Source organism: Coregonus lavaretus, assembly GCF_964263955.1.
Source record: "Coregonus lavaretus genome assembly, chromosome: 24".
In the NCBI taxonomy this organism is placed as follows: domain Eukaryota; kingdom Metazoa; phylum Chordata; class Actinopteri; order Salmoniformes; family Salmonidae; genus Coregonus; species Coregonus lavaretus.
In genome coordinates, this window is record NC_140011.1 from 31,566,954 (window position 1) to 31,594,440 (window position 27,487).

General features: G+C 45.1%; 1 protein-coding gene across 1 annotated transcript in view; it reads right to left on the bottom strand.

Annotated features, from left to right (window-relative positions):
- Positions 1–27,487, bottom strand: part of LOC311099724 (fibroblast growth factor 11-like) — a gene marked incomplete at both ends in the record, with an annotated part of 73,281 nt that overhangs the window by 39,702 nt on the left and 6,092 nt on the right. Inside the window, one exon of the mRNA XM_084140462.1 lies at positions 1,776–1,886. Within this exon, the coding sequence (XP_083996588.1) occupies positions 1,776–1,886 (111 nt within the window). The remainder of the gene's footprint in view (positions 1–1,775; positions 1,887–27,487) is intronic.

Below are 27,487 nucleotides of genomic sequence, written 5' to 3' on the forward strand. Positions count from 1 at the left end.
CCACCCGAGCCACTGCCTGTTCATCCCGCTATCATCCAGAAGGCGAGGTCAGTACAGGTGCATCAAAGCTGGGACAGAGAGACTGAAAAACAGCTTCTATCTCAAGGCCATCAGACTGTTAAATAGCCTTCACTAGCACATTAGAGGCTGCTGCCTGATATACATAGATTAGAAATCACAGGCCACTTTAATAAATGGAACACTAGTCACTTTAATAATGTTTACATATCTTGCATTACTCATCTCATATGTACAGTATATACTGTATTCTATACTATTTACATTTACATTTAAGTCATTTAGCAGACGCTCTTATCCAGAGCGACTTACAAATTGGTGCATTCAACTTAGGATAGCCAGTGGGACAACCACATCTTGATCACAGTAAGTACACTTCTGCAAACAAGCAGCTGTGAGCAAAGTCAGTGCAATCAGGGACAACTACATCTCGATCAAAATAAGTACATTTCTTTAAACAAGTCAGTGCTAGCAGGTGAAATAAGTCAGGTGTTAGTTTAGACAAAAGACAGTGGTAGTAAAGGGGGGGTAGAAGGATTACTATTATACTATTCCAGGTATTCCTTAAAGAGGTAGGGTTTCAAGTGTCTCCGGAAGGTGGTCAGTGACTCCGCTGTCCTGGCGTCGTGGGTGAGCTTGTTCCACCATTGGGGTGCCAGAGCAGCGAATAGCTTTGACTGGGCTGGGCGGGAACTGTGCTTCCGTAGAGGTAGGGGGGCTAGCTGGCCAGAGGTGGATGAACGTAGTGCCCTCATTTGGGTGTAGGGTCTGTACAGTATTCTACTGTATCTTAGTCTATGCCACTCTGACATTGCTCATCCATATATTTATTATATATTCTTAATTCCATTGCTTTACTTAGATTTTTGTGTATTGGGTATATGTTGTGAAATTGTTAGATGTTACTTTTTAGATATTACTGCACTGTCAGAGCTAGAAACACAAGCATTTCGCTACACCTGCAATAACGTCTGCTAAACACGTGTATGTGCTCCAATAAAATCTGATTTGATTTGAAGAGATAGACAATTAAATTAATTGTATCCTCTACTGCCCTTTCTACCACGATATACGCTTGTCCTTATTCCAGAAAGGCCACAAGATATACCCTGGCATTATGTGGCTGAGCCATGAAGAGAAATTGAAATGTTATTTTGTACATTGTGTATTTCCGTTTGCCGATTTTTTTATAAAGCCTGGAATAAAATAAAAAGGGTGACCAATAATTAAATTAAATCCAGACATATAGCAAAGTGCACGTATGTATATAAATTGTGTGTAGTCCTCTATGTCTCACGCTTGAATCTTCTTTGTACCAGACCAGGTTTAAATGCTTTCCGTTTCATTTTATCTGTATTTATTTATCAGTATTTAAAAAAAAAACTTTTTTACCTTTTTATTTTACTGCTCTTATTATTGCTTGGATTACCTTATCTACTATTATGTATTGATTACTTTTTAATTATTTATGCGGTGCGCAGAACACCGGAATAATTATCACTGAATTATCCCTGGGAATGATCGTAATGTTTCTTTATGTGTCAATTCATCCTTAAGGGATGGGTTGCCAATTGGCATGAAAATAAAATGTCATTCATTCATTCATTCATTCACGCTACACACCACACACCAACCATGATACAAACACACACACACTACACACTACACACTAACCATGCTACACACACACTACACACTGCACATTAACCATGCTACACACACACACACACACACACACACACACTATACACACTTACAGAAGGAGCTGCTTTCGTCCCTTGTGCCGTCCATGGTGCCATCCGGATGCATCTGCAAGTAGTATCCGTGCTGACTGTACAGCCTGGTCACAATGCCTTTCAACTTGGGCTCTGCAGAGGAAACAGTCAACACACAGCTTTATTAGACAGGGCTCATGGACAGGGACAGATAGAATAGTAGTGTAATAAATATTTAGGGGCGAGAGGAACTTGAAATTGCACAGAAAGGATTAATAGGAGCGTGTCAGTAAGGAAGGCAGAAAAATACTTTTGATAGTCTGAGTTTACAACACACAACCAAATATGGCTTTTAAAAGGGTATACAAATTATTTAGTTGTCAATGCAATAAAGCACACACAGAGATTATAAAGGGGAAGCCAGGCAAATCGCGGACACGCCTCTATTCCGGACAAGCTAAACACCTTCTTCGCCTGCTTCGAGGAAAACAACACCGACATGTACCCCCGCCGCTCACGAGGACTGTGTCCTCCTGATCTCCGCGGCCGATGTGAGTAAGACATTCAAGCGTGTTAACCCTCAAGGCTTTATAATCTGTGTGTGCTTTATTGCATTGACAACTAAATCACTTGTATATCCTTTTAAAAGCCAAATTTGGTTGTGTGAGTTGTAAACAGACTATACAAAAAAAAAGATCTGCCTTCATTACTGACAATCCTCAGAGCATGTGCAGACCAGCTAGCTGGAGTGTTTACGGACATATTCAATCTCTCCCTATCCCAATCTGTTGTCCCTATTTGCTTCAAGATGTCCACCATTGTTCCTGTACCCAACAAAGTGAAGGTAACTCAACTAAATGACTATCACTCTGTAGCACTCACTTCTGTCACCATGAAGTGATTTGGGAGGCTGGTTAAGGATCATACCACCTCCACCTTACCCGACACCCTAGACCCAGTAAAATGTGCATACCGCCTCAACAGATCCATGGACGACGCAATCTCCATTGCACTGCACACTGCCCTATCCCACCTGGACAACAGGAATATCTATGTAAGAATGCTGTTCATCGACTAAAGCTCAGACTTCAACACCATAGTGCCCTCCAAGCTCATCATTTAGCTCAGGGCCCTGGGTCTGAACCCCTCCCTGTGCAACTGGGTCCTAGACTTCCTGACGGTCCGATCCAAGTTTGTGAAGGTAGGCAACAACACCTCCACCACACTGATCTTCAACACGGGGCCCCCACAGGGGTGTGTGCTCAGCACCCTCTTGTACTCCCTATTCACCCATGACTGAGTAACCACGCACGTCTCCAACTCAATCACCAAGTTTGCTGACGACACAACAGTGGTAGGCCTGATTACCAACAATGACGAGACAGCCTACAGGGAGGACGTGAGAGCCCTGGCAGAGTGGTGCCAGGAAAATAACCTCTCCCTCAACGTCAATAAAATGAAGGAGCTGATTGTGGACTACAGCAGACAGCAGAGAGAGCACGCCAGCATCCACATCAACGGGTCACAGTGGAGAGGGTAAAAAGCTTCATAGTTTGGAAATATGCACTGGTGGCCAGGGAGGCATCTCTTTGTTTGAATGATGGCCCATATCAACTCTGGTGGACTTCTTTACAATACCCCCCTCCCACATACAGTTGAGACGAGCGCAGGTTCAAGCCACATGCAGCGCCCTTGGATTAAGAGCATGTTGTGGTGTTAAGGGCCTTGCTCAAGGGCAAAACAGTAGGGAATGTTTTGGGGATGTGAACCCAGCAGCCCTCAATTTGTCAGATCAATTCCGCCCGTTTTTATCCCGACGCACGCCCCTGGATTTGAACTGGCCACCTTTCGCCCACAGGTCCAACTCTTTAGCCACTGGGCTACCTGCATGACTGGCTCCAGAGGAGAAGAAAAAAGGAGCCAAAACATGAGTTAATCTTCAGAAATAAGCACAAGCTAATCTGCATACAAAATGCTATGCAGACATATAATTATCATGATGCAGAAGAACAATTTACATGCAGTTGTCGTCAGCAGCAGCCGAAAGAGAGATCCTCTGCCTCTGATAGTTCTGGGATGCTGCCAGACTTGAGAAAAACATAAATAGTGTGTTAAAAGTAATGTAATGATTAACTAGGCTATTATAAATAATGTATACATAACTTACTTCCTCTCAGTCAGCAACAGTCTTCTAATGGCTTCATGAAACATAGGCTAGTCCCCTCAATTGACTCCAAACTGAAATAAAAGAAAATTGGCTAATTGCCAATGTCAGGCTGGGTCTGTAGCTCTATTTGACATATCCCATAATATAAAATAATGTTTATTTGAAAGGGTTACTGTAGCTGGCTAGCTTGTAAAGTGGCTAATCAAAGTAGCCTAGCTTTTTCTGTTTAGCTAGCTAAGTTAGCTTACAAAAGTGCTCAAATTCTAATAACGTTATATTCTAATAGCCTAAAGTTTATCATATGACTTTGGCTTCATGTATTTGAATTAAATGTTCATCTTTGCTGACCTTAATACATTGAAAAATAACATGCTTATAGGCTAGTTGCAAGTTAGTTCAGCCACCATCCTCGTGTCATCATGGTGGAATGGATTGGCAGTTGTTTTTTTAAATCGGAATGGCAGTTACATTTTGAATTAACCAAAAAGCTCTATATAGAACCCCTTTTTTATCTAAGAGTATATGCTGTTATTAAACACATTATTTCCTCTTGCTTCTAGCTAGCATTTAGTTTGCAACAGCACAGGTTTGTATGAACCTTGCTGTTTTCCACTCAGACCTCGGCAACAATGTTGCAATTCAATCTTCCCCTTGCATAGAGAAATAACGGTGTCGGACATTAGCTAGGGATTTTTCTGAAATCATGCAGCAGCATCATTAATACGAATTTAAATGTCAATGGAAAACACCTCAAACAAATTAAAAGTAAATGTTAGCTTTCATTTCAGTGTTTGATGTGACTGGGTTAGCTTTTGTTAGCTGTTGATTTCTAAAATCCCCATTACACTCTGGGGTAGGGATAAAACCCTCAAGGTTCTTTGCCTTCACTGGGTATATACACTGAGTGTACAAAGCATTATGAACACTTTCCTAATATTGAGTTGCACCCACTTTTGCCCTCAGAACAGCCTATCACCTCGTTCAAAGGCAATTCAATATTTTGTCTTGTCCATTCACCCTCTGAATGGCACACATACACAATCCATGTCTCAACTGTCTCAAGGCTTACATTTTTTTATTTAACTTGTCTCCTCCCCTTCATCTTCACTGATTGAAGTGGTGACATCGATAAAGTAATTCCGCTACCCAGGAATAGTAAAGCACCCTTTACTGGCTCAAATAGCCGACCAATCAGCCTGTTACCAACCCTTAATAAACTTTTGGAAAAAATTGTGTTTGACCAGATACAATGCCATTTAATGGAAACAAATTGACAACAGACTTTCAGCATGCTAATATGGAAGGACATTCAACAAGCACAGCACTTACACAAATGACCGATGATTGGCTGAGAGAAATCTATGATACAAATATGTAGGAGCTGTTTTGTTTTGCTATATTGTGGATAAAGAGTTACCTGTCTAACAGAACAAAGAGGGGGTTCTTTAATGGAAGCCTCTCCAACATAATTCAGGTAGAATCAGGAATTCCCCAGGGCAGTTGTCTAGGCCCTTTACTTTTTTCAATCTTTACTAATGACTTGCCACTGGCTTTGAGTAAAGGCTGTGTGTCTATGTATGCGGATGACTCAACACTATACACGTCAGCTACTACAGTGAGTGAAATCACTGCAACACTTAACAAAGAGCTGCAGTTCTTTTCAGAATGGGTGGCAAGGAATAAGTTAGCTCTAAATATTAAAAAAATTAAAAGCATTGTATTTGGGACAAATCATTCATTAAACACTAAACCTCAACTAAATATTGTAATAAATAATATGGAAGTTGAGCAAGTTGAGAAGACTAAACCGCATGGAGTAACCATGGATTGTAAACTGTCATGGTCAAAACATATTGATGCAACAGTAGCTAAGATGGAGAGAGGTCTGTCCATAATAAAGCACTGTTCTGCCTTTATAACAACACTATCAACAAGGCAGGTCCTACAGGCCCAGTTTTGTCGCACCTGGACTACTGTTCAGTCGTGTGGTCAGGTGCCACAAAGAGGGACCTCGGAAAATTACAATTGGCTCAGAACAGGGCAGCATGGCTGACCCTTAAATGTACACGAAGAGGTAACATTAATAATATGCATGTAAATCTCTCATGGCTCAGAGTGGAGGAGAGAGTGACTTTATCAATGCTTGTTTTTGTAAGAAGTGATGACATACTGAATGCACCGAGGTATCTGTTTAAAATACTAGCACACAGCTTGGACACCCATGCTTACCCCACAAGACATGCCACCAGGGGTATCTTCACAATCCCCAAGTCAAGAACAGACTGTGGGAGGCGCACAGTACTACGTAGAGCCATGGCTACATGGAACTCTATTCCTCATCAGGTAACTGATTCAAGCAGTAGAATCAGATTTTTTTTTTAAACAGATAAAAATACACCTTATGGAACAGTGGGGACCGTGAAGAGACACACACACATAGGCACAGACACACGCTTACACATACACTTGATAAGACACGCACTCTACACACACGTACACATGGATTTTGTATTGTAGATACAGTGGGGGAAAAAAGTATTTAGTCAGCCACCAATTGTGCAAGTTCTCCCACTTAAAAAGATGAGAGAGGCCTGTAATTTTCATCATAGGTACACGTCAACTATGACAGACAAATTGAGAAAAAAAAATCCAGAAAATCACATATTTGCAAATTATGGTGGAAAATAAGTATTTGGTCACCTACAAACAAGCAAGATTTCTGGCTCTCACAGACATGTAACTTCTTCTTTAAGAGGCTCCTCTGTCCTCCACTCGTTACCTGTATAAATGGCACCTGTTTGAACTTGTTATCAGTATAAAATACACCTGTCCACAACCTCAAACAGTCACACTCCAAACTCCACTATGGCCAAGACCAAAGAGCTGTCAAAGGACACCAGAAACAAAATTGTAGACCTGCACCAGGCTGGGAAGACTGAATCTGCAATAGGTAAGCAGCTTGGTTTGAAGAAATCAACTGTGGGAGCAATTATTAGGAAATGGAAGACATACAAGACCACTGATAATCTCCCTCGATCTGGGGCTCCACGCAAGATCTCACCCCGTGGGGTCAAAATGATCACAAGAACGGTGAGCAAAAATCCCAGAACCACACGGGGGGACCTAGTGAATGACCTGCAGAGAGCTGGGACCAAAGTAACAAAGCCTACCATCAGTAACACACTACGCCGCCAGGGACTCAAATCCTGCAGTGCCAGACGTGTCCCCCTGCTTAAGCCAGTACATGTCCAGGCCCATCTGAAGTTTACTAGAGTGCATTTGGATGATCCAGAAGAGGATTGGGAGAATGTCATATGGTCAGATGAAACCAAAATATAACTTTTTGGTAAAAACTCAACTCGTCGTGTTTGGAGGACAAAGAATGCTGAGTTGCATCCAAAGAACACCATACCTACTGTGAAGCATGGGGGTGGAAACATCATGCTTTGGGGCTGTTTTTCTGCAAAGGGACCAGGACGACTGATCCGTGTAAAGGAAAGAATGAATGGGGCCATGTATCGTGAGATTTTGAGTGAAAACCTCCTTCCATCAGCAAGGGCATTGAAGATGAAACGTGGCTGGGTCTTTCAGCATGACAATGATCCCAAACACACCGCCCGGGCAACGAAGGAGTAGCTTCGTAAGAAGCATTTCAAGGTCCTGGAGTGGCCTAGCCAGTCTCCAGATCTCAACCCCATAGAAAATCTTTGGAGGGAGTTGAAAGTCCGTGTTGCCCAGCGACAGCCCCAAAACATCACTGCTCTAGAGGAGATCTGCAGGGAGGAATGGGCCAAAATACCAGCAACAGTGTGTGAAAACCTTGTGAAGACTTACAGAAAACATTTGACCTGTGTCATTGCCAACAAAGGGTTTATAAAGTATTGAGAAACTTTTGTTATTGACCAAATACTTATTTTCCACCATAATTTGCAAATAAATTCATAAAAAATCCTACAATGTGATTTTCTGGATTTTTTTTCTCATTTTGTCTGTCATAGTTAACGTGTACCTATGATGAAAATTACAGGCCTCTCTCATCTTTTTAAGTGGGAGAACTTGCATAATTGGTGGCTGACTAAATACTTTTTTTCCCCACTGTATGTGATAGTAGAGTAGTGGCCTGAGGGATCACAATGTGTTGTGAAAAGTGTTACGAAATGTAATGTCATGTAATATTTTTAATTGTATATAACTGCCTTAATGTTGCTGGACTCCAGGAAGAGTAGCTGCTACCTTGGCAGCAGCTAATGGGGATCCTTAATAAAATACAAAGGATCATAGCCATCACCTGGATTCATCTGGTCAGTCTATGTCATGGAAAGAGCATGTACAGTCAGAACCTTTTTTAGTAAAGGGTTCTTTAATCTTGTCCAAAGAACCAAAAGGTTCTAAATAGAACCTCAAATAACCATTTTTTCTAAGAAACGGGCTGAATCACTGCCTGGTACGGCAACTGCACCGCCCACAACCACAGGGTTCTCCAGTTCTCATCATAAATAACTACTACTGCATGCACCTTTTCTATTTGGTATTTTATTAGGATCCCCATTAGCTGTTGCAAAAGCAGCAGCTATTCTTCCTGGGGTCTATTTATATTGTCTATACACACCATTCACACACACATATATATATATATACACACACATATGTATATATCAGGTGTATATACAGTACCAGTCAAAGGTTTGGACACACCTAATCATTCCAGGGTTCCATTCCATTTTTACTATTTTCTACATTGTAGAATAATAGTGAAGACATCAAAACTATGAAATAACACATTTGGAATCATGTAGTAACCAAAAAAGTGTTTAACAAATCAAAATATGTTTTATATTTGAGATTCTTCAAAGTAGCCACACTTTGCCTTGATGACAGCTTTGCACACTCTTGGCATTCTCTCAACCATCTTCACCTGGAATGCTTTTCCAACAGTCTTGAAGGAGTTCCCACATATGCTGAGCACTTGTTGGCTGCTTTTCCTTCACTCTGCGGTCCAACTTATCCCAAACCATCTCAATTGGGTTGAGGTCGGGTGATTGTGGAGGCCAGGTCCTCTGATGCAGCACTCCATCACTCGCCAGCACCTTATCTCTCTCTGCCCATTGTCTTTGCCAATGGTATTTTTAGCAAGGTTTTGGGTCATTGGAGGATTAAGTCAAGTGAGAGAACGAGCCTGTCTTCTGCTCCATAAAAGATACATCAGCATCACACATTTATCTGTGATGGGCAAGAGAAGAGGAGGAGGAGGAGGAATAGAATAACTGAATGTTTCATGAGCAGTGTCCCTGTGGTCTACTTTGTGTTCATTTAAGAAACCGACAGAAAAAGAATATTTGCAGCTCGGAGGCATGCAGCCAGCTGAGTCTGGTCCGGTTCACTCCATCACCCTCCTCCTTTCCAAATCTAAGTTCCACTCCTCACTTTCCCTCCCCCTGCTCTGTGGGGCTCCTAGTTGACAATCTCCCAGCAGGAGACTGCAGGTGCCATTGTGCCGTGCCTTAATGCTCAGTCACTCTCAGTCAGAGAGAACAGCCTTGTCAGGCCCAGCTAGCAGGCTGCCTCTCCTCCAGAATTCAGCTTTAATGAGAGAGATGAAACATGAATGAGATAGGGGTTTGTGAGGATCCCTTTGGAGGACTGAGGGTTAGATGGGAGTTCCCATGTCTCTAACCTCCTCCTCCTCTGCCAGCCTCCCCTGAGAGCCAGGCAGGCAGGGCACTGCGCAATCCGCTCGCCTTTTTCCTCACACTCAGGACCGGGCACAGGATCCGAATCGATACACAGATCCTGATAAAGCACCCGAGATGGTCTGTCTCTCTATGTGTTTGTGTATGTGTACTCACTATGCAGGTATGTGATTTGAAGGGCTATTATTTCCAATAGGAACAGAGCCAGGGTCAGGACATCAGTAACAATGTGACAGAGACTCCCATGGTTACAACCGTGTAGCTACAAGGTTCTCTCTTTTTCCCTCTCTCCCACTAATCTCTCTTTTTCTCTTTATCACTCCCCCATTCTCTCTCTCACTCTATCCCATATCCTTTGAGTTATGTGGGCTTTCATCCTACCCAATAACACCATACATCACCCAATCAGAGCAGGGAGTCCGTTCATTATATGTCCCTGCGGATGTGTGTGTAAGAGAATGGGGGTGGGGGGGTGGGGGTGGGGCAAGGGATCGTAGAGAGAGAGAGAGAGAGAGAGAGAGAGAGATGAGTGTCATTTCATTAGGACAGTTGGCTGTATGTGTGCTGAATAAACAGACATTCAATAGACAGCTCATGCAAGATGGGACTAATCATCACCACTGCTTGATGTCTGTCTTGGCCAATAGATCTGATGTTTCACTCCTACACTGAACAGGGCCCACTGTCCCAACATACCGTAATGTACACACAGGCTGCTGTTAACAAATGGACGACAAGAGCCATAACCACTCCTCATCATACCAGATATACACTGAGTGTATACATTTTAGGAACACCTTCCTAGTATTGAGTTTGCCCTCAGAACAGCTTCAATTTGTCAGAGCATGGACTCCACAAGGTGTCGAAAGCGTTCCACAGGGTTGCTGGGCCATGTTGACTAATGCTTCCCACAGTTGTGTCATTCTTGATACACATGGGAAACGGTTGAGCGTGAAAAACCCAGCAGCGTTCTTGACACACACCTCGTTCAAAGGCATTTAAATATTTTGTCTTGCCCATTCACCCTCTGAATGGCACACATACACAATCCATGTCTCAATTGTCTCAAGGCTGTTGTCTCAGATGTTCCTAATGTTTTGTACACTCAGTATATACCAGACAGGCATGGTAGTAGGTGCCAGGTGCATCGGTTTAAGTGTGTCACAAACTGTAACGCTGGTGGTTTTTCACGCTCAACATTTCACCCTGTGTGTAGCAAGAATGGTCCACCACCCAAAGGACATCCAGCCAACTTGACCCATCATCCCTGTGGAATGCTTTCGAGACATTGTAGAGTTGCCACTGTGGCCTTTACCAACCATTAGAAGTACCACTGGGTATCTCTCACTGAGAATCTCCCAGGCGCCATTAGGGCGCTTGTGTGTTCTGCTAATGCTCTACATCTTTATGCTTTAGCTAGCAAAAGAGAGAGTTGGGGCTAGAGAGCAAAGAAAGAAAGAAAGAAAGAAAGAAAGAAAGAAAGAAAGAAAGAAAGAAAGAAAGAAAGAAAGAAAGAAAGAAAGAAAGAAAGAAAGAAAGAAAGAAAGAAAGAAAGAAAGAAAGAAAGAAAGAAAGAAAGAAAGAAAGAAAGAAAGAAAGAAAGAAAGAAAGAAAGAAAGAAAGAAAGAAAGAAAGAAAGAAAGAAAGAAAGAAAGAAAGAAAGAAAGAAAGAAAGAAAGAAAGAAAGAAAGAAAGAAAGAAAGAAAGAAAGAAAGAAAGAAAGAAAGAAAGAAAGAAAGAAAGAAAGAAAGAAAGAAAGAAAGAAGAAGAAAGAAAGAAAGAAAGAAAGAAAGAAAGAGCGAGCTGAAGAGAGAGGGAGAGTTAGGGCTAGAGAAAGAGCAGTCCCAATGGAGCTCTTTACTGGGCAGCAGAGAGAGAGATGAGTCTGTGTCGCGGTGAGTGTCCAATCCAAGGCAGGCCTGTTACAGATGGCCATTATGTCACAACTCACTCTCCCCCAGAGCCGAGCCGAGCAGAGCAACCCTGGAGAGACACAAGAGGGGATGGCTGGGAGGCAGCAGGACCAGAGGGGAGAGGGGATGGCTGGGAGAGTTCTTAGTTTATCTCAGTGTAGGCACACATGTTATCTTCCCAATTACCTTCTACCAATATGTCCACCAATATGGTCAGGGCCAGCTCAAGGCATAAGCGACATAAGCGGTCGCTTAGGGCCCCCGGTCACTTGGGGCCCCACCCCCCCCAAAACATATATATTTTTGGAACTCAACTGGAGTCTCAACTTACTGTTGAGAGTTAGAATAGTAGAATACACAAGGTGTAAGTTTGAAATGTGGTTGTGCATCAGCAGTTTTCCTCTTGTTTTGTCAGTCAATGAATGTCACTCAATTAACCAAGTACAGCTAACAATGTTTTGATTGGTAAGTTAGTCAAGCCAGTTATCTAAACTTGTTGTAAAAATGGCCGATTACGCAGGGACCCTGACCTCCAGGGGGGGCGCCATTGATTTTGTTAGTCACTCTCACTCAGATATCATTAACATGACTAAAGTCCTGGCAAAATCTGTGATTTTTATTTTACTGCAAAATCTCTACCCCATGGCTGGGAGGCAGCAGGACCAGAGGCTAGAGGGGATGGCTGGGAGGCAGAATGACCAGAGGCTAGAGGGGATGGCTGGGAGGCAGCATGACCAGAGGGGAGAGGGAATGGCTTGGAGGCAGCAGAACCAGAAGGGATGGCTGGGAGAGTTCTTTGTACTTCTGTTTTTTTTTTTACTGCTAAATCTCTACCCCATGGCAAAGTGAGTAGAATTCTATGAAATGTGTTATAAGATTGCAACATTTTCTCTACGCCCCATGGCAAAATGTGTAGAATTGCAGAAAATGTAAATTTTCTCTCCAATGTCAAAAGGGGGGCCACAAAAAACAAATCTCGCTTAGGGCCCCCAAAAGGCTAGAGCCGTCCCTGAATATGGTTGCCTCAAAGATCATTAGCCATTTTACGGCATCAGCATTCGCTGTTTCACAAAGATATATGCGTGCACAGACATTTGATTGGGCTTATGGCTTGATGTGAGAGTCAAACAGACAGCAGACTATATAGTGCAGAGTCACAACACTGACTCCCTGTACTCCATGTCACAGGATACTGCAGCCATGCACTACATTACCATGAACAAACTCTCTCTCTCTCCATACGGGTAGGGGTGAGAGCCCCAGTGCCACAACAGACAAGTCACACTGTCCATATTCGAAGTCTGTCTTTCCTACTACATGCTATTTAGAACATACTGTCTGGTAAATATGTATGCAGTAAGCAACAACTATTAACATATCAGACTCACTTACAGTATACTGTGAATACATAATCTAATGCTCAGTTGTGTTGTTTCCACCCTTCTTTCTTTCCTACAGCGCAACCCTTATCTCATTATCAGTTGATTATCAGCTGCTGTCATACACACGTGGATCTGAAAAGATGATTATCTTCCTCAATAGCATGCAGCGAATTTGAACTACATTAATAGGTGAAACGACTATGACATCCTGGCATTTAAAGCATTCTCAAATTTGAAATTTCACATACTTTAAAAGGTTCTATTTTTGCATACCCAAGTTGCCTACTATTTAGAATGCAAGTCTGGGTATTTGGACACAGCCAGAGTCACCACGGTACTAGAGCCATGCTCATTTCACTCATCAGACAAGTTAACACTCACATACATACACAAACATATATAGACGCACAAACATACACACTCTCTACCCACAATAATCTTATTTTCATCACTGGCTCTGTCTAATTTAATCTCATGCATCAATACCCTTTAATTAATATGATTGGCTGAGGGATTTTCTTGCTGTTTCATTTTGTTTCCTTCTCGCTGCTTCACCAGTGTGAGCCAATTAAAGAGGAAACCAACACTCCGGATGCATGTTCCTCATACCGCTCCCCTCGTTGGCACCTATAGACTGAGACATCACTACTCCATCACCATTCCACACCGGTCCAGTCCAGGGTGACGGCAGTCATCCAGAGCATGTGCTATCATCAAACATGGATGCCGATGTCACCTTCGAGCTAAACAGGCTGACAATCATGTACATTGTAGAACTCCCAGTGTGTTCCGCACATAGGAAGGAATATTGATAGGATCGCTATGGTTCTGCATTCTGAAAGTATTCAGATCCTTTGACTTTTCCACATTTTGCTACGTTACAGCCTTATTCTAAAATGGATTAAATCGTTTTCTCCCCTCATCAATCTACACACAATACCCCAAAATGACTGTGTTATTGGGGACCTCCAATGCTGCAGAATTGTTTTGGTACCCTTCCCCAGATCTGTGCCTTGACACAATCCTGTCTCGGAGCTCTACGGACAATTCCTTCGACCTCATGGCTTGGTTTTTGCTCTGACATGCACTGTCAACTGTGGGACCTCATATAGATAGGTGTGTGCCTTTCCAAATCATGTCCAATCAATTGAATTTACTGCAGGTGGACTCCAATCAAGTTGTAGAAACAAACATTACATTACATTACTGAAACATAGTCATTTAGCAGACGCTCTTCTCCAGAGCGACTTACAGTTAGTGAATACATTTTATTTTTTTATACTGGCCCCCCGTGGGAATCAAACCCACAACCCTGGCGTTGCAAACGCCATGCTCTATCAACTGAGCTACATCCCTGCCGGCCATTCCCTCCCCTACCCTGGACGACGCTGGGCCAATTGTGCGCCGCCCATGAGTCTCCCGGTCGCGGCCGGCTGCGACAGAGCCTGGATTCGAACCAGGATCTCTAGTGGCACAGTTAGCACTGCGATGCAGTGCCTTAGACCACTGCGTCACTCAGGAGTACATCAAGAATGATCAATGGAAACAGGATGCACCTGAGCTAAATTTTGAGTCTGATAACATAGGGTCTGAATACTTATGTAAATAAGGTATTTCTGTTTAAAAAAAATCCAAAATGTGCTACCATTTTTATTTTTTTACAGTTTTTGCTTGGTCATTATGGGGAATTGTGTGTAGATTCATGAGGCAAAAAATATATTTAATCCATTTAGAATAAGGCTGTAACGTAACGAAATGTGGAAAAAGGGAAGGGGTCTGAATACTTTCTGAAGGCACTGTATGTTCAAATCAAATCAAATTTTACTCATTACATGCTTCGTAAACAACAAGCATGCTTACGGGCCCTTCCCAACATTGCAGAGCGAAAGAAAATAGAGTAATAAAATAAAAGTAATAATAGATACACAATGAGGAACGTAACTTGGCTATCCACAAGGGCTACCAGTACCGAGTCGATGTGCAGGGGTACGAGGTAATTGAGGTAGATATGTACATATAACTAGGAATAAGTGACAGATAGCAAACAGTAGCAGCAGCGTATGTGATGAGTCAAAAAAGTGAGTGTAAAAAGGGTCAATGCAGATAGTCCGGGTAGCTACAGTGGGGAGAACAAGTATTTGATACACTGCCGATTTTGCAGGTTTTCCTATTTACAAAGCATGTAGAGGTCTGTAATTTCTATCATAGGTACACTTCAACTGTGAGAGACAGAATCTAAAACAAAAATCCAGAAAATCACATTGTATAATTTTTAAGTAATTAATTTGCATTTTTTTGCATGACAGATATTTGATCACCTACCAACCAGTAAGAATTCCGTCTCTAACGGACCTGTTAGTTTTTCTTTAAGAAGCCCTCCTGTTCTCCACTCATTACCTGTATTAACAGCAATTTATTGAACTCGTTACCTGTATAAAAGACACCTGTCCACACACTCAATCAAACAGACTCCAACCTCTCCACAATGGCCAAGACCAGAGAGCTGTGTAAGGACATTAGGGATACAATTGTAGACTTGCACAAGGCTGGGATGGGCTACAGGACAATAGGCAAGCAGCTTGGTGAGAAGGCAACAATTGTTGGCGCAATTATTAGAAAATGGAAGAAGTTCAAGATGACGGTCAATCACCCTCGGTCTGGGGCTCCATGCAAGATCTCACCTTGTGGGGCATCAATGATCATGAGGAAGGTGAGGGATCAGCCCAGAACTACACGGCAGGACCTGGTCAATGACCTGAAGAGAGCTGGGACCACAGTCTCAAAGAAAACCATTAGTAACACACTACGCCGTCATGGATTAAAATCCTGCAGCGCACGCAAGGTCCCCCTGCTCAAGCCAGCGCATGTCCAGGCCCTTCTGTAGTTTGCCAATGACCATCTGGATGATCCAGAGGAGGAATGGGAGAAGGTAATGTGGTCTGATGAGACAAAAATAGAGCTTTTTGGTCTAAACTCCACTCGCCGTGTTTGGAGGAAGAAGAAAGATGAGTACAACCCCAAGAACACCATCCCAACCGTGAAGCATGGAGGTGGAAACATCATTCTTTGGGGATGCTTTTCTGCAAAGGGGACAGGACAACTGCACCGTATTGAGGGGAGGATGGAAAGGGGCCATGTATCGCGAGATCTTGGCCAACAACCTCCTTCCCTCAGTAAGAGCATTGAAGATGGGTCGTGGCTGGGTCTTCCAGCATGACAACGACCCAAAACACACAGCCAGGGCAACTAAGGAGTGGCTCCGTAAGAAGCATCTCAAGGTCCTGGAGTGGCCTAGCCAGTCTCCAGACCTGAACCCAATAGAAAATCTTTGGAGGGAGCTGAAAGTCCGTATTGCCCAGCAACAGCCCCGAAACCTGAAGGATCTGGAGAAGGTCTGTATGGAGGAGTGGGCCAAAATCCCTGCTGCAGTGTGTGCAAACCTGGTCAAGACCTACAGGAAACGTATGATCTCTGTAATTGCAAACAAAGGTTTCTGTACCAAATATTAAGTTCTGCTTTTCTGATGTATCAAATACTTATGTCATGCAATAAAATGCAAATAAATTACTTAAAAATCATACAATGTGATTTTCTGGATTTTTGTTTTAGATTCCGTCTCTCACAGTTGAAGTGTACCTATGATAAAAATTACAGACCTCTACATGCTTTGTAAGTAGGAAAACCTACAAAATCGGCAGTGTATCAAATACTTGTTCTCCCCACTGTATTTGGTTAACTATTTAACAAAATATTTAGCAGTCTTATGGCTTGGGGGTAGAAGCTGTTCAGGGTCCTGTTGGTTCCAGACTTGGTGCATTGGTACCGCTTACCGTGCTGTAGCAGAGAGAACTGTCTATCACTTGGGTGGCTGGAGTCTTTTACCATTTTTAGGTCCTTCCTCTGACCGCCTGGTATAGAGGTCCTGTATGGCAGGGAGACTTGGCCCCAGTGATATAGCCAATTATCTCGTAACTCTAACCTGGTCCCCACGATACTATGACATGTAATCATAACACTATAAAACCTCATATCAGTGTGTTTGGACAATGATAGATTCTTAGTGGTGGACACCGAGGAACTTGAAGCTCCGCATAATGTGGAGGAGCTTTCTTATAGATATACCATCTTTATGGCTCATGACCCAAGCCTGAGACACTACAACCCAACCACAAGATCATTCTTTATACAGTTTTTTACAATCACTTTGGCACTAATTTCAGAAACTTGATGTCATTTTTCAAAACTCTCGACACAAAACTCACAACCAATGATCAAAATGCAAATTTTTCAAAATTCTAACACTTTTTTCAATTGCTTGGATACAATACACATAAAACTAAGATCATTTGTTCATTTAACAAAAATCACCTGTTCAATATGACACAACTTAACATCAAAGTACTACTATTTCGAAAGGCAATTCACACATTACATTTCAGATGAGTGTCTATTCATTTCATTACAATTATCCAACTATCAATTGATACAACTGCTCAAAATGATAAGTAACTGTTGCATTGCTCTTAATGCATAGTTGTATGGAAACAGACAAACAATATTCCATGTTTAGATCATGAAAGTTTAAAGATAACGAGATTCATTGTCACCAATTAGCGTGGAGCATGAACCAATTAGACGACATTATCTATGGATGTAATATTTCATCATCATTCTTTATCAGACACCGTTTCTATGGTCCCATGTACCACCTTTTCAGACTATTTACAGTATTGAGAGTACTGCACTGTATGGATGCAGGCCCTTGTAATTGCTTGTCCAATTCTGCCAACTCATTACTGATGATTGAGTTCACACTGTGGAACGAGTATATAAAGAATTAATTGGGATCCACTTGCAACAACATAGCGATACGTACTGTAACATGGAGCCGGCAGGTGATCCAGGTCAGAATAGAGGTCAAGCAGTGGTGGGAGGAAGACGTGTTGGTCAAAGGAATGGCAGGGGACAAGCACTCCTTCTGAGAGGTGGTCGTGGGCCTCGTTTGAGAGGTGTGGGGGAACATGGTAGAGGACAAGGCCACGGACCAAGACAGCGGCAGCAACAGCAAAGAGTGTCCAATGAAATCCGAGCAATAGTAGCAGACCATGTCATAAATCATGGCATGACAATGACTGAGGCGGCTACAATGATACAACCAAACCTCAGAAGGTCAACCGTGGCCTCAATAATCAGAACTTTTCGCAATGAGAACCGGTAAGTCGTCAGCATGCACTAAACATTATGCTACTCTCAATTGTCAAATGACTGCATACCAATGTGTATCACAGAGTAGGTGATGTGACCAAGTGTCTTCTTACTGTAATGTTCCCTGTAGAATTGAGACTAGGCCAAATAGGGGAGGCAGAGGCAAAATTCAGACTGACCAACAAGAGCAGGCTGTGGTCGATTTGGTTCAGGGCCAGAAATGATATTCGCCTTACAGAAATTCGCCAGCATATCTTGGACAATGAAGACATGTTTAACAATGTGGAATCCATAAGTTTGCCGACTATTGCACGCATGCTGAAAAGGCACCAGGTGTCTTTTCACCAACTATACCGTGTGCCTTTTGAAAGAAATGCAGACAGAGTGAAGCAAATGAGGACTGAGTATTTTCAGGTATGTTCAATTTCAAGATGGCTGTTGTAATAAAATCCCCTAATAATTCTACATTGTACAGTAATCAGTAAATCTCTTTCCAAAATGTATTTTTAGAGGGTGATGGAGCTGGATGCTGATGACAACCATCACAAATTCATATATTTGGATGAGGCAGGCTTTAACCTGGTCAAGACAAGGAGGAGAGGTCGGAATTTCATTGGCCAGCGGGCAACCATCCAAGTACCTGGACAACGTTGGGCCAACATTACCATGTGTGCGGCTATATCAGAAGATGGTGTGGTGGGACTTAGACCTCATATTGGATCATATAATGCAGCTCTCCTTCTAACCTTCCTTGATGAGCTCGATCAGGTCTGTAGAGCTGATGGCGTGAACTATGTCATTGTGTGGGATAATGTCAGGTTCTACCATGCTCATATGGTGCAAGCATGGTTTCATGCACAATTTACCACCCTGTATTTACCCCCATACACTCCTTTCCTTAACCCGATTGAGGAATTTTTCTCCACATGGAGATGGAAGGTTTATGATAGGCACCCTCATGAACAAGTCACTCTTCTCCAGGCCATGGATGACGCATGCAATGACATCACGGCAGACCAGTGTCAGGCCTGGATTCGCCATGCCCGAAGGTTTTTTCCAAGATGTTTGGCTAATGAAAACATCCATTGTGATGTAGATGATAACCTGTGGCCAAATCCACAAGAAAGAGTTGATGAAAATGTAGAAGTACAGTAATCACTCCTATGTTTTGCTTTTTACAGTACAAGCAAGCAAGTTGAGGAACACTGCATTTGATGTTTTACAGTACTGTATTGTTTTCATCAATATATTTCAGATTTTGTTCAATGATTCCACTGTGTCTGTAGTATTCTCTCTACTACTGCAGTACTTTTACAGGGATGTATTTACATGTAGTACCATAATGAAACATGTATCACCTATTTTGTACTACAATATTTAATGATTGGACGAAGAATGACACAGTGAAACTATCGTTTGCTTGTGTGTGGGTGATCTAAATTAATGTTTCATTGGTATTTCACAATAAATTTGTTTTTTGAACCAATGATTGTGCAAGATTTATTTAACGATATGAATGCGCAATGTTTTGAACATTGGACAGCCTGTGTTACAAGTGATGACAGTTTTGTCTAGAGTTTTGAAAAATGACGTCAAGGTTCTGAAATTAGTGCCAAAGTTATTGTAAAAAACGGTAAACACAGACACACTCACACTAGTACAAATGCAGGTACAGTGCTCAAAAGAGGACATCAAGGGCACTTTAAGTACTGGCAGTACAATAATGTTATTACTCAGAAAAACCCATTGTGCTGAAGTCAAGTTGGATGGGGTGCAGTGAGTTAGCAAAGCATTTTCCACATAATGGGGTTTAATGAACCCCTGTAGAATTAACATGTTTGTTGTATGTGCTTCATAACTACTGTAGTGTGTTGATTGGGGTGTGTGCAAGTGTCCTTGTGAGTGTGTGTCTGCCACGCTGTTTTACTGTCTTGCTCCCTGGGAGCTGTAGGTTTCTGGGGTTCTCTGTGGCTTACCTCATCTTGATAAATGTGGAGGGTAATCACAAGCAATGCTTGACTGAGGAGCCAAGGGCATTTCTCATTCTGCTCTGTGACCGGGGCCAAACTGCAGGGGCTTCCCTCTCCTTTCATTTGAAGGACTCCCTACCTCTCATTATTCCCCCTCTCTCTTTCAAGTCCTCGCTCTCGGTCTTCCTCTTTCAACAAGATTGGGAGTGAATTTGTGAGTGTGTGTGGTGGAGTATTCAGTCAAACTTCAAATGAAGTTTTTCCCTCCAAACTGAGAAATGCGCTCTGGAGTGTCGCTAGTAATTATCAATGCTACGTGAGGAAAGAGAGAGAGAGAGAAAGTGTGTGAGAAAGAGAACCAGATAACAATAAGGAAGCAGGGAATGATGAAGAAAGTAAAAGATGGAGAGGAGGAGAAGAGGGTAACAGAAAGGATGAAACATGAGGAGGAAGAGAGAGGCAAAGAGAGAGGTAGATTGGGTAAATCATGCGGTATTAGTGTGAGAAAGGCATTGTTAATTACCTTTTCATTTGCCAATCAAACACTCCCCTCTCACTTTCAATTATGCCATGGTAAAACTGTTACACATGACACACACAGTAGCCAGGCAGCCATCCAGCCATCATTCCATCCATCCAGCCATCCAGGCAGCCAACCATCCATCCATCCAGCCAGGCAGCTATCCAGCCAGCCATTCAGCCAGGCAGCCATCCAGCCATGCAGCCAGGTAGCCAGGAAGCCAGCCAAGCCAAGCCTGCCAGCAAGGCAGGCAGGCGAAAGTTACTGCTTATTAATGACGTTGACAAGGACATGTCAAACACACAGCGGCGCAAATAGAACTCCTACCTATTCCCTAGTAAATATGCACATATTTAATATCTGCCTCATTGGCATTATGACAGGTCCGTGTCATTAGTAATTAGTAATAAAGTTGTCATCTGAAGACTGTCTGAGGAGCTGTCAGCTCAGAAAGAAAGGGAGCACATTAGTGCACCCCACAGACTGTGCTCTTACTACATCAATACACCGTGGTTTCTTTTCTCCTTTCTCCATAACAACTAGCTGCAGACTTTAATGCCTCACCCTGCTTACTTGGAGAAATAAGGACCTGAGGCAGGTGAAGAGAACCCATGCAAAGCAGCAGGAGAACTGTCCAACATCATACACACACTTCACTCTCTCGAGTCCTATCAAACAGCTTCCTATGACCCTCAAACCTCATCTACTGTGTACTTTCCCTTGAACCGCCCAACACACACACACACACACACACACGTGTGCACTCCCACACAAGTTCAGCCTCTATTTGATGTACCAGAGAAGAGAAATGCTGTCCCATGGGTGTTCCTACTCACTAGAGAAGGAAGGTTTTCGTCCCTCTACAGCAGTGCTCAGTGTGGTGTGTAAGTGGAACAATCTGTCAACTGGAGAACTGGGGTGTTGCATTAACCTTGGTGCCCTGGAGGACTGTGTTCAGTCAGGAGTTTGGGCCTTAATGTTCGAAGCAGAATATCATGCCAATAGGCCAGTGTATATGGTGGAATGTACATTAAAATAACATCATGAAGAATGCAGGTTGGTACTAGAGTTGGTATATCGTTTTCTAGGTGTGGATTGTTGTAGCATATAGAGAAACTGAAGTAGTGTGACAACATTGTGGTAGCACTAGCATTGTGGTATAAGAAGAGTTTTGTGTTGGTTTTGTGTTGGTGTTGCCTTGGATCCCTGGGGAGAGCCCAACATTGCCTGAGATAGAGTACAGTTGACACAAAGTCAATAAATACTAACCTGTGATGAGTGTGATAGAAGGAGTCAGGCGCAGGAGGGTAATCACCGAATGCAGAGTTTCTTCCGTCGTACACAAAATAGCGCTGGATAGCGACAAACTAAACAGGCACAGGGGAAAATCTACCCTGGCAAGACAAGGTAACCGTAGCTCCAACAATAACAGGCACAGGGGAAATATCTACCCCGGCAATAACAAGGTACGAGTAGCTCCACCGAGCTACACTACTCTCACAAATAAACAATCACCCATAAGGACAAGGGGGGCAGAGGGAACACTTATACAGGGACTAATGAGGGGATAAGAACCACGTGTGTGTAATTGACAAGACAAGACAAATGGAATGATGAGATATGGAGCGGCAGTGGCTAGAAGGCCGGTGACGACGAACGCCAAAGCCTGCCCGAACAAGGAGTGGAGGCAGCCTCGGCGGAAGTCGTGACATAACCACACACAAGTACAGTTCACACACATAGACGTGCGCGCACGTGCGTGGGCATACTTATGTACTCACACACATGCAATTGCACACACATACTGTCACGACTTCCTCCGAGGTGGCCTCCCCTCCTTGTTCAGGCAGGCTTCGGCGTTCGTTGTCACCGGCCTTCTAGCCACTGCCGCTCCATATCTCATCATTCCATTTGTCTTGTCTTGTCAATTACACACACCTGGTTCATATTTCCCTCATTAGTATGTGTTTCAGTGTTTCCTCTGCCCCCTTGTCCTTGTGGGTGATTGTTTCATGTGAGATGAGTGTAGCTCGGTGGAGATACCTGTACTTTGTATTGCCGGGGTATATTTTTCCCTGTGTGCCTGTATTTGTTCCAATGCGCCTGTTTTGCGCACTGGACTGTTGACGCCATCCAGCGTAACTGTGTACTACGGAATAAACTCTGTATTCTGTGATTTACTCTCCTGCGCCTGACTGCTTCAAATCACACTCTCACAGAATCACCCACCCGAAATGCAGTCAGCGGGAGAGGAGCGCATGCCTGGAGTCGTGACACGGGTCCAGGAGCATTCAACGATGCTAGCCAGCTTGGGAGAAGCCATGGATCGGGTTCTTCAGGTCGTCCAACGCCTGGAGAGGAGAGGACCCGATCTGTCAAGACCAGCTGGGCAACCGGATCCAGCCACCCACACCCCAGCACCCAGAGGGATCCATATATCCTGACCACGGGAGTTTGACGGGACAGCTGCTCTCTGCCAAGGATTCCTCCTCCAACTTGAGCTCTACTTCTCTAGCATCAGGCCGGCCCCATCGGAGCGGGAGAAGTAGTCCGCCCTCGTCTCCTGCCTCTCGGGGAAAGCCCTGGAGTGGGCCAACGCGGTCTGGAACGAAGGAGGAGCGGCGTTGGACAACTACGGGGAGTTCGCTCGCCTCTTTCGGGCTGTCTTCGATCACCCGCCCAAAGGTCAAGAGGCGGGCGAGCGGCTGGTCCACCTGAGGCAGGGGACGAGGACTGCGCAGGACTTCGCCTTGGAGTTTCGGACTCTAGCAGCTGGGTCCGGTGGAACGAGTGGGTCCTTATCGAACACTTCCGGTGCCATCTGCGGGAGGACGTCCGAAGGGAGCTAGCCTGCCGGGACACCATGTTGTCCTTCACGCAACTGGTGGACATGGCCATCCGTTTGGACAACCTGCTGGCAGCCAGAGGACGTCCCGGCCGACTCGGATCCCGAGCTGATGGAGCTGGGTGGAACCGCGATCCGAGAGAGCGGAGGACGACAGCACCAGTGTCACTCTGGTGGCACGAAGGGACATTACACCGCACGTTGTCGTCAGCGTTCTTTTGGGTCTGGAGGCGGCAGGCAGGGCACTCTCGCATCACCCCAGGTATCGAACACCCACACTCATTCAGAGCACTCTGCTGCGCAATGTACCATACCATCTACTTTCCTGATCACATGGTGGTTCCCCAGTGTAAGACGCTAGTCGATTCAGGCGCAGCTGGTAACTTTATGGACATGACATTCTCACACAGTTTAGGCATTTCATTGGTTCCCCTATCCATTCCACTCCCCATCAGAGCACTTGACAGTCGACCATTAGGGTCCAGGTTTGTTAGGGAAGTTAAAGCACCAGTCACCATGATTACCCACAAGACTCATTGCGAGCAAGTCACTTTTTTTATTATTGAGTCTCCTGCTTTCCCTGTGGTATTGGGTATCCCTTGGTTAGCACTCCACAACCCCACCTTCTCATGGCCGCAGAGGGTTCTCACGGGGTGGTCGCGAGAGTGTCAGGGTAGGTGTCTAGGTGTTTCCGTTGGTGCAACCACGGTGGAAAGTCCTCGATTTGGCGCACACGTTTTCTAAAATGCAGGTAACCAAGTTACCACCTCATCGGGTGGGGGATTGCGCGATAAACCTCTGGGTAGACGCTGCCTCCCAGGAGTCATGTGTATCCCCTGTCACAGGCTGAAACGGAGGCTTTGGAAACATACGTCACCGAGTCCCTGCGCCAGGGGTATATACATCGTTCCACTTCACCCGCCTCCTTGAGTTTCTTTTTTGTGAAGAAGAAAGACGGCGGTCTGCGCCCTTGTATTGATTATCGACCACTGAACAAGGAGACGATAAGATTTAGTTATCCTCTCCCCCTCTTTCCTTCAGTGATCGAGTCAATGCATGGGGCGCGCTTCTTCACCAAATTAGATCTCAGGAGTGCGTACAACCTGGTGCATGTTCGAGAGGGGGATGAGTGGAAGACAGCATTCAGCACAACCACGGGGCATTATGAATACCTGGTGATGCCCTATGGTTTGATGAATGCTCCATCCGTCTTCCAGTCCTTTGTGAATGAGGTGTTTCGGGACATGCTTGGTCGCGGTGTAGTGGTCTACATCGATGACATTCTGGTGTATTGCGCTACGCGCGCCAAGCATGTGTCCCTGGTTCGCAAAGTGCTGACCCGACTGTTGGAAAATGACCTTTATGCCAAGGCAGAAAAGTGTCTGTTTTTCCAGCAGTCCGTCTCCTTCCTCGGATACCGCATTACCACCTCAGGTGTGGAGATGGGGGGAGATCACATTTCAGCCGTGCGTAATTGGCTGACTCCAACCACAGTTAAGGAGGTGCAGCGCTTTCTTGGCTTCGCCAACTACTATTGGAGGTTTATCTGGGGCTTTGGCAAGGTCGCAGTTCCCATCACATCTCTGTTGAAGGGTGGGCCGTCCCGGCTCCGCTGGTCTGCTGAGGTTGACAGGGCTTTCAGTAACCTGAGGGGTCTGTTCACCTCATCCCCGGTACTGTCCCACCCCAATCCATCACTACCATTCGTAGTGGAGGTGGATTCGTCCGAGGTAGGGATAGGCGCTCTTCTGTCTCAACGCTTGGTCACGCCACCCAAGCTCCGCCCCTGTGCCTTTTTCTCTAAGAAGCTCAGCCCGGCGAACCAGAACTATGACGTTGGTGATCGGGAGCTATTGGCTGTTGTCCGAGCCCTGACCGTGTGGAGGCATTGGCTCGAAGTGGCGAAACACCCTTTCTTCGTCTGGATGGACCACCATAACCTGGAGTACATCCGGGCAGCGAGGAGGCTGAATCCTCGCCAGGCCAGGTGGGCCCTATTCTTCACCCGGTTTGATTTCAAACTATCATACATCCCCGGTACGAAGAACGTGAAGGCAGACGCATTGTCACGGTTGTATGACACAGAGAAGAGGCCCAGAGACAACACTCCCATACTCCCGGCCTCCTGCATTGTGGCGCAGGTAGTATGGGCAATGGACGCGGATATAGAGCAGGCGTTACGCACAGAGCCATCTCCATCTCAGTGTCCAAATGGGCTGCAGTACGTGCCTGCTCTTATCCGTGACTGTCTGATCTCACCCTCCTCTGGTCACCCAGGTATCGGTCGTACAGTGCGCTGCCTGACCGGAAAGTACTGGTGGCCTACCTTGGCTAAGGACGTAAGGGTGTATGCCCAGATTAAGGCACCTAGGCACCTCCCAGCGGGTAAATTACAACCTTTACCAGTTCCACAACGACCATGGTCTCACCTGAGCATTGATTTCCTTACCGATCTTCCCCTCTCCTTAGGTAACACCACCATCGTGGTCGTTGTGGACCGCTTTTCCAAGGCCTGCCGCCTCCTTCCTCTGCCCGGTCTCCCCACGGCCCTACAAACTGCGAATGCCCTGTTTACACACGTCTTCCGGCACTACGGGGTACCAGAGGATATAGTGTCTGACCGGGGTCCCCAGTTCACGTCCAAGGTCTGGAAGGCATTTATGGAATGTCTGGGGGTCTCGTCAGCCTGACCTCTGGTTTCCACCCCGAGTCTAATGGGCAGGTGGAACGGGTAAATCAGGATGTGGGTAGGTTCCTGCGGTCCTACTGCCAGGACCGGCCGGGGGAGTGGTCGGTGTTCTTGCCATGGGCCAAATATGCCCAGAACTCTCTCCGTCACTCCTCCACTAACCTAACGCCATTCCAATGTGTTTTAGGTTACCAACTGATTCTGGCACCGTGGCACCAGAGCCAGACCGAGGCTCCTGCGGTGGATGACTGTTTTTTGGCGTGCGGAGGAGACGTGGACGCTGCCCACGTCCACCTCCAACGTGCCGTGCGTCGTAGAAGGCCAACGCTGACCGCCACCGCAGTGAGGTCCCGGTCTTCGTACTGGGTGATCGGGTCTGGCTCTCGACCTGGAATCTGCCCCTCCGCCTGCCATGCCGGAAGCTGAGCCCGCGGTTTGTGGGGCCGTTCAAAGTCCTGAAGAGAATCAACAAGGTTACCTATAGGTTATTACTCCCCCCTGATTACCGTAATAACCCCTCGTTTCATGTGTCTCTTCTCAGGCCAGTGGTGGCTTGTTCGCTCCAGGAGTCTGAGGTGTGGGAGGTCCCTCTGGTCATCGAGGGGGCCCCGGCGTACTCCGTCCGCTCCATCCTGGATTCGAGGCGTCGGGTGGGGTGCCTTCAGTACCTCGTGGAATGGGAGGGGTATGGTCCGGAGGAATGGTGCTGGATGCCGTTGAGGGATATCCTCGATCCCTCCCTGTTGCGGGATTTCCACCGTCGTCCTCCGGCTCGCCCTGCTCCGCGTCCTCCTGGCCGTCCACGAGGCCGGGGTCGGCACGCTGCTGGAGCTGCGTGTCGGGGGGGGGTACTGTCACGACTTCCTCTGAGGCTGCCTCCCCTCCTTGTTCGGCAGGCTTCGGCGTTCGTCGTCACCGGCCTTCTAGCCACTGCCGCTCCATATCTCATCATTCCATTTGTCTTGTCAATTACACACACGTGGTTCATATTAGTATGTGTTTAAGTGTTCGCTCTGCCCCCTTGTCCTTGTGGGTGATTGTTTCATGTGAGATGAGTGTAGCTCAGCGGAGCTACCTGTACTTTGTATTGCCGGTGTATATTTTTCCCTGTGTGCCTGGACTGTTGATGCTATCCAGCGTAACTGTGTACTACGGAATAAACTCTGTATTCTGTGATTTACCCTCCTGCGCCTGACTCCTTCAAATTACACTCTCACACATACAAATGCAAGCACACACACACACACACACACACACACACACAGGCACATTGCTAATGCACACATTTTTTTCTGTAGATTACCGTAATCCAGATGGACAGGAATGATACATAGATGCAGTCATACAAGGGTTGTATAACTGTCCCATATGTC